The sequence below is a fragment of the Oncorhynchus tshawytscha genome, linkage group LG16, assembly GCF_018296145.1.
Source record: "Oncorhynchus tshawytscha isolate Ot180627B linkage group LG16, Otsh_v2.0, whole genome shotgun sequence".
NCBI lineage: Eukaryota > Metazoa > Chordata > Actinopteri > Salmoniformes > Salmonidae > Oncorhynchus > Oncorhynchus tshawytscha.
In genome coordinates, this window is record NC_056444.1 from 55,323,024 (window position 1) to 55,331,632 (window position 8,609).

The window sequence follows — 8,609 nt, forward strand, 5'->3', positions numbered from 1 at the left end:
AGGCTTGGGAGGTTGCCTTTGGGTTCTATTGCTCCCCACTGGAAAAGGCCTGTAGGTGAATAAGTAGAAAGCTCTTCGGTTTAGCCAAATCCGGTAGGGTCTAGCAGTGAGCCAGTTGAGATCAAGCTACAGAGGTTTGATAGCTAACTACACACTCATCTTATGGTTTGCACAATACATTGAGCTACAGCCTACAGAAACTTCTGTTACTCATTGCTGAGGACACAAAGGCATGACTCATCGTACAGTGCCCTTTTCAGCAGTGCCTTCTATGCGTGTATATTGCTACAGCATTCTGACAGATCTACCCATACCACCCACTGTTTCAGTACATTTGCTGCTCTACTGGTATAAACAGACAGTCTGCCAGCCAGTATTTTTCCTGTCTGTCCATCGTTATCTGCTTACTCTCTGCTAGACAGGGAAGGGGGTTTAATACCATCTATCAATCTAGCGACCAGCCCAGCGTCACCTCCATAATCCCTACCAGATATGTGGACAGAACAGCAGCTCAGGGGTGTATTAAGGGACGTGTAATACTCTGAATGTTTCAAATAAACATACCTTCAGAGCTGAAACAATTCACTATTCTGACAATTTATGTTCTACACAATACATAGCATACAGAATGTTCAGGTGGCAAACGTTATGTCTATCTGAACAGACCCCGGGTCTCCGAGGCTGGTCCGGTGCTGTTTGGCTATACTTTGTCCACTGGTAGCCGATTACCTGGATTGGTTGCTGGGCTGTAGGAAAGTAATTATCACTGCGAAATAAGATTGAATTGGTGCAACATAGGCTAGCCCAACAGTAGTAGGCTAAAAGGAAATGTAAGCCTATACCTTGCAACATTGTGGTCGATGCAATGTGTGCCTGTACAATGAACTGGTATTGTAGGCCAGTTAAAAACTGCCTACTTGACAACACAATTAAGGTAAAAGCCTGGAGGCTCATTGATAAAACATTAAATGTAATTTTAAAAATGTAAAAAGTCACCGGTGATCAAAAATTCATCAAGTGAGAGTCAATAATGAATATGATTCAAAACAAAGGATATTAATTGTGTTTCGGGATGATACCAATTATGTTGTCACACTTAAAAGCACGGGAAATATAATTGCAGGTGTCGACTCCACCATGGATTTGCCAAGACATTTTACGTGACAGACATGAAAAGGAGAACTGCTATAAAAATCACCTGCTACACAACGCTGTAGGCCATATAGAAAAACAGGAACTCAATTGAAGCCGTGAGTTGCATATAAAGTACCAGTCAAAAGTTGACACCTACTCATTCAAAGGTTTCTTTAAAATTGTACTATTTTCTACATGGTATAATAGTGACATCAAAACTATGAAATAACATATGGAATCATGTAGTAACCAAAAAGTGTTATTTTATATTTGAGATTCTTCAAAGTAGCTAACCTTTGCCTTGATGACAGCTTTGCACGCACTTGACATTCTCAACCAGCTTCACCTGGAATGCTTTTCCAACAGTCTTGAAGGAGTTCCCACATATGCTGAGCACTTGTTGGCTGGTTTTCCTTCACTCTGCAGTCCAACTCCTCCCAAACCATCTCAATTGGGTTGAAGTCTGGTGATTGTGGAGGCCAGGTCATCTGATGCAGCACTCAATCACTCTCCTTGGTCAAATAGCCCTTACACAGCCTGGAGGTGTGTTGGGTCATTGTCTTGTTGAAAAACAAATGATAGTGGGACTAAGCCCATACCAGATGGGACGGTGTATCGCTGCAGAATGCTGTGGTAGACATGCTGGTTAATTAAGTGTGCCTTGAATTCTAAATAAATCACCAGCAAAGCACCCCCACACCTTCTCCATGCTTCACGGTGGGAACCACACGTGGAGATCGGGTCACCTACTCTGCATCACAAAGACACACCGGTTGGAAACAAAAATCTCAATTTGGACTCAAGACCAAAGGACAGATTTCCACCAGTCTAATGTCCATGGCTTGTGTTTCTTGGCCCAAAGCAAGTCTCTTATTATTAGTGTCCTTTAGTAGTGGTTTCTTTGCAGCAATTCGACCATGAAGGCCAGATTCACGCAGTCTCCTTTGAACAGTTGATGTGCAGTGCCTTGCGAAAGTATTCGGCCCCCTTGAATTTTGCGACGTTTTGCCACATTTCAGGCTTCAAACATAAAGATATAAAACTGTATTTTTTTGTGAAGAATCAACAACAAGTGGGACACAATCATGAAGTGGAACGACATTTATTGGATATTTCAATTTTTTTTAACAAATCAAAAACTGAAAAATTGTGCGTGCAAAATTATTCAGCCCCTTTACTTTCAGTGCAGCAAACTCTCTCCAGAAGTTCAGTGAGGATCTCTGAATGATCCAATGTTGACCTAAATGACTAATGATGATAAATACAATCCACCTGTGTGTAATCAAGTCTCCGTATAAATGCACCTGCACTGTGATAGTCTCAGAGGTCCATTAAAAGCGCAGAGATCATCATGAAGAACAAGGAACACACCAGGCAGGTCCGAGATACTGTTGTGAAGAAGTTTAAAGCCGGATTTGGATACAAAAAGATTTCCCAAGCTTTAAACATCCCAAGGAGCACTGTGCAAGCGATAATATTGAAATGGAAGGAGTATCAGACCACTGCAAATCTACCAAGACCTGGCCGTCCCTCTAAACTTTCAGCTCATACAAGGAGAAGACTGATCAGAGATGCAGCCAAGAGGCCCATGATCACTCTGGATGAACTGCAGAGATCTACAGCTGAGGTGGGAGACTCTGTCCATAGGACAACAATCAGTCGTATATTGCACAAATCTGGCCTTTATGGAAGAGTGGCAAGAAGAAAGCCATTTCTCAAAGATATCCATAAAAAGTGTAGTTTAAAGTTTGCCACAAGCCACCTGAGACACACCAAACATGTGGAAGAAGGTGCTCTGGTCAGATGAAACCAAAATTGAACTTTTTGGCAACAATGCAAAACGTTATGTTTGGCGTAAAAGCAACACAGCTCATCACCCTGAACACACCATCCCCACTGTCAAACATGGTGGTGGCAGCATCATGGTTTGGGCCTGCTTTTCTTCAGCAGGGACAGGGAAGATGTTTAAAATTGATGGGAAGATGGATGGAGCCAAATACAGGACCATTCTGGAAGAAAACCTGATGAGTCTGCAAAAGACCTGAGACTGGGACGGAGATGTGTCTTCCAACAAGACAATGATCCAAAACATAAAGCAAAATCTACAATGGAATGGTTCAAAAATAAACATATCCAGGTGTTAGAATGGCCAAGTCAAAGTCCAGACCTGAATCCAATCGAGAATCTGTGGAAAGAACTGAAAACTGCTGTTCACAAATGCTCTCCATCCAACCTCACTGAGCTCGAGCTGTTTTGCAAGGAGGAATGGGAAAAAGTTTCAGTCTCCCGATGTGCAAAACTGATAGAGACATACCCCAAGCGACTTACAGTTGTAATCGCAGCAAAAGGTGGCGCTACAAAGTATTAACTTAAGGGGGCTGAATAATTTTGCACGCCCAATTTTTCAGTTTTTGATTTGTTAAAGAAGTTTGAAATATCCAATAAATGTCGTTCCACTTCATGATTGTGTCCCACTTGTTGTTGATTCTTCACAAAAAAATACAGTTTTATATCTTTATGTTTGAAGCCTGAAATGTGGCAAAAGGTCGCAAAGTTCAAGGGGGCCGAATACTTTCGCAAGGCACTGTATCTGTTACTTGGAACTCTGTGAAACATTTATTTGGTCTGGTAACTAATTAACTTATCCTTTGCAGCAGAGGTAACTCTGGGTCTTTCTTTCCTGTGGCGGTCCTTATGAGAGCCAGTTTCGTCATATCGCTTGATGTTTTTTGCGACTGCACGTGAAGAAACTTTCAAATGTTTCTGGATTGGCTGACCTTCATGTCTTAAAGTAATGTACTGTCATTTCTCTATGCCTATTTGAGCTGTAAGTTTTCAAACTTTTGACTGGTACTGTACATGTTCCTATTCCTAACACTATCCTTATCCCATCAAAGGTGTATTGTCAATCAGATCATAATAAGGAGTGAAAAACAGACGGTTTATTTCTATCTGAAATGTCAGCTGTTTGGCTACCACAAGAGAAGGCTTGGAAATGGTGACTGATGACAAATCAACAAAATGGTTCTCAATAGGGTCTTGCAATATAGTTAGGCCTATGTGATATTGTAACTACCAAGCAACAAAGACATTCATGTCGTTCTGGTTCTGGCATCACCATGCTTGAGGCAACAATGTAAATTCCTGCACTATCAAAATAGTAACCATGTGTAATGAAGTCAGAGTTGATGTGTTAAAAGCTTTATATTTCAAAAAGGTCCTATTAAGTTATAATCAAAAAGGTACAAGTGTTTTATCAGACTTTTAAAGTCAAGCACAATAAAGTGGAATGCAGCCAAATAGGGTTACCAAAGCTTAAAACGTAGTTGAGGGTGAATATAACCTACTGTACTGTATACAGAAACCAATGACCGCATATTGAGCACATAAGAATTAGGTAGACATTGCATTGATTGGACTGAAAATATGGAGTACGTAATGAGTAGCCTACACTGAGTATCAAAGTCGTAAGTGTGACCTCTTTATAAAAAATTAAATAAAATGTTTAAAAAAAGTGCTCAGGGCAGGATGCCAGGACTGAGTGGGAGTGTGCACCCCATGCTATCCTATGGTTTCCCATACTGTGTCCCCTGTAATACAATTTCCTTCTGCTGTCTAAAATACAGACAAGCCATAAGGTACAGTAGCAATGCTATGGGCTCAATTATTTGCAAATAGCTTTACGTATCCAGAGTCTCTTAGACTTTAGTTTTGATTTACAGACCAATTCAATGGTGTCTGAAATGTAAACAAATAGGTGCTGACCCAGCGCCATTGTAACTGTTAAGTCCTGACAGATCTGGTCAAGCACTGCTTAACCACCCCCACACACAGTTATTTTAATGTTTTGAATAATAACTTAATGCCACTGACAGACCTGTGAATTTATTTAGCTGATTCAGCAGTAAGCACCATGGCAACTATGCATGAGGGCATTTCAATATTAAAGAACCAATGAGCACCAATGTGAAGTTTATAGTATCATGTCAAATGAAAGCTAACACTACTTTATGTTTTATTAAGGCATATAAACATGTTTCAACCATTTTGTTTCCTAAATATTTGGAATAAGGAAAACTTTGATTTCTGGTAAAACATGGAAAACACCTACAAGAAAAAGTCTTAAGGCATTAGAATTTAAACCCTGCCAACTAATAAACATTTAATTCGGGGTAAATTATTTGCCTTCTGTAAGTTTAAGGAATATTGCCTAGTGTCTCGTCATTCTGTTACCAAAAATCGACAATTTCTCTCCCTCGTGAGGGTTATAAAAGTTCACAGAATTAACAAGTAAAAGGAAGACCTAGCATTTAGTTCATGTTTTCACAGATCATATTGTTTAGGAATTCATAGTAGTCACAAACCACAGTAGAGTACTGTATAGTAAAACAAAAGTAGAGTATCGTTCAGATGAGTAGAGTACAGTATAAAGTAATATACTCCACGCTACGTTTCATTACTGCGCTCTACTGGGCTGTACTGTGACACCCACACTTGTGAAACAGATGTCTATGATTGGTACAGATTTGGTCCATTCCGGACCAACCAAATTTGGTCTTGTTTTGGGGGCAGAGCTCATTAGAATAACAGTAGAATAATACCCAAACATGCAAAGGAGGATATTACATGTTTCTACCTTTGTACCTATTCAGGATACATCACCATGAAGAGAATGCATTTCTGTATAGTACAGATCAAGGACTAATGTTATTATGTTGCCGTCATTAAGTCAAGGTGTCATAATAGCTGACACCCCATTCTGTCTGCAGACATATTTTTAAATCTTAATTCCGAGTAGATATTTAAGAGTTTTTGGAAGAAGAAAAAAAGTGGCCACAAACTGAGGGACATTTTACTGTCATTCTGTTACCAAACTCTGATTCTGCACTGTTCCTCAAGTAAATGGGTTTTAGTAACATTTCAGTGGTATTTGTTCAAAGTAGACTTCTGCATATCGGTGTATGGTTTGTTAAAAACTTTGAACAAACCATGTTTGGCATAAATTGAAATGTGAAACAAAGTCTTAGTGTAATTCCGTTCCTGTGGAATTGCCCATGGTCCAGTCTACTGTATTTTCCACAATAGGCCTAATACAGATTCCTGGGATAATCCATTTGGAATCATGTCAAAAGGCAGGAGTGGCAGCATTCAGTGAGGAGACCGATATTTCAGGTCCGATCTGACACTCACATATCTCTTGACCAAGTTCTATTCTTGGAATGAGTTCTTCATTCATCGCTGCTCATTTAACAAAGGGGCTGTTGTTGGTGTGGCCATGGGGAAGCAGAACTAAGTAGTGTGGGACAGTTCCTCTCCCAAAGTTCCCCCTGACCAGTGCACCAGCAATCCCTCTCCCAGACTCCCTAGTCTTTGTAAAGGACAATCTGTCATCAGGTTGGCACTGGGAAGTGGGAACCTTCGCCTGAACAAGGGACTTTGGGCACCAACCCCAGAATGGCTTTAACCAAAATCCCCCTAGCCCGCCCTCCCCCATTTCAGCTTTCAACTCCCGGTAGGACATTTGTGTGGTTTTCTATTGGAATTAGTCAGACATAATTGGCGCGGCCACAACAGTACCCAGTGAAACAGTGCCGAGGGGAAGGACTGCATGTTTGTCAGCTCCATAGTGCTTTGTGGCAATCCCTTACTTACCCTTGTGACATAAGAGGTATAGTATAAGTGCATCAGTAACCTTGTATCATAAAAGGCATGTATATGATCATGTACAAAGTTATGGTGTACATTGGTCTGATAAAAAGGTTTCAGATGGCATATTTATACAGGTTTTTCACACTAAAGTACATGCATGAACCAAAGTACGCTGATAGTGGAGACTAAATTAGTTAGCATGAAAAATACTATGGGTTTAGGCTGTCATGCTACAACACTCACAAATTGGAGTGGAGAGAGAGCGAGAGAGAATGGGTGGGGCAGCACTGACACAGCTCTATGAATTCATGAAAAACTTGATCACATACACTTGTTCAGAGAGTCATAGCTTGAGCTGTTCTAGTTTGTTAAATATAGGAGGTTCTTGTGAACCAGTCAAATTTGATTACATTAAATAAAGACATTCAAGGGGAATTATCAATTGAACAGTGCATTGCTCAACAAGTGTCAATCAACACCTCATACCTGATTGGGAAAATAACCGAGTTTGAGACACTGCACTTCTGACATCCTATTAAACCAAAGCCAACTAGTTAGTCAAGGGATGGGCAACTTCAGTCCTCGGGAGCCTGAGTGTGACACCACTCTGCCCCCCAAGGACTGGAGAAGCCCATCCCCGAGCTAGTCGTTTGACATTCTAGGGCAGGTTGTAAAATGAAGAAAACATTAAGTAATGCCGATATTTTGACAACATGAACTCACTGTTTGAACATTTTCTCCATATCTTTGATTTGTTTCCTGGAGAATTCCTTGAACTCAGTGTAGGGGTTGAAGACCTTCATGCTCGGCTGATGGTGTTCACCCACTCCGTCGTTCAACTCCCCCCGCCGCATGAGTTTAGCGCCCAACTCAGAGTCTGCGTTCGCTGTGGCTGCCTTCTCCTCACCCGCTCCGTTTTCATGTCCCTGACCACCCTCATCAACGGCCACCGGTTCCTCGGCACCGTCTTCTATCTGCAGCCGACGGCTGAGCTTTGACGACAGCTCGTCTGTGGCCATTTTAATGTGTGTTTCAAACGCTGCTGTATCTAACGTTAACTACAAAACAGATGAGACACCGAGAGCGCATACACCACGGCAATATCTGCGGTCCATAGGCATGCGCCGGTCTCCTGCGTGTTTACTCCTGTGTAGACAGTCGGAATGATTCTGGAATGCTAATTACCCTGGAAAATATCAGAATCCTCTTCCAGCAAGCAAGGACAGTGTACGATTGTACAGCGTCAGCGAGGCGCACGAATATCGCAATCGAGTGACTATATCCACTGAAGTACGCTGACAGCTAACTACGTAGGTTGGCTTTCCATCCCGTCACCACGCCTTTTAAAGGGACGCATGACAAGAATTTCCAACGTCACCAAACGTAGATTATAGCACATTTATTGCATATTCCTGACATATGTGTCAAAAGCTCTTCACCTTTTTGCCACAGTGTGCTATGATGACCGCGCACCTACAAATACAATTCCATGACCCCAAAAAATATAAATATAGTCCACGCATTGGATTAAGACCATATCCCCATCCTTTACAATAATAATATTTTGTGTCCGGCAGATACAGAATGGTTCACTTCAGACCGCCTACTTTACTCACAAAGTGTGTCCTAAATGAAGTTATACCTGCCCCACACAGGTGTTTAATATGGGAACTTTGTCTGACGCTTTACATGCAGGTTATATAGGTTATACATTTGAATTGTGTCATGGAATCACAACACCAGATTACTCTACTCTGCCTACTCTATTCATAAATGGCCAGCTAAAATTATCACTTAGTTTGAATACACTCACTTTTAGTAGTATA

General features: G+C 41.2%; 1 protein-coding gene across 1 annotated transcript in view; it reads right to left on the bottom strand.

Annotated features, from left to right (window-relative positions):
* The window catches only part of efhd2 (EF-hand domain family, member D2), a 29,373-nt gene extending 21,289 nt beyond the window's left edge, over positions 1-8,084 (bottom strand). The window contains exon 1 of the mRNA XM_024375466.2: positions 7,507-8,084. Coding sequence (XP_024231234.1) covers positions 7,507-7,802 — 296 coding nt within the window. The 5' untranslated portion in view covers positions 7,803-8,084. The remainder of the gene's footprint in view (positions 1-7,506) is intronic.
* Positions 8,085-8,609: the final 525 nt, after the last annotated feature.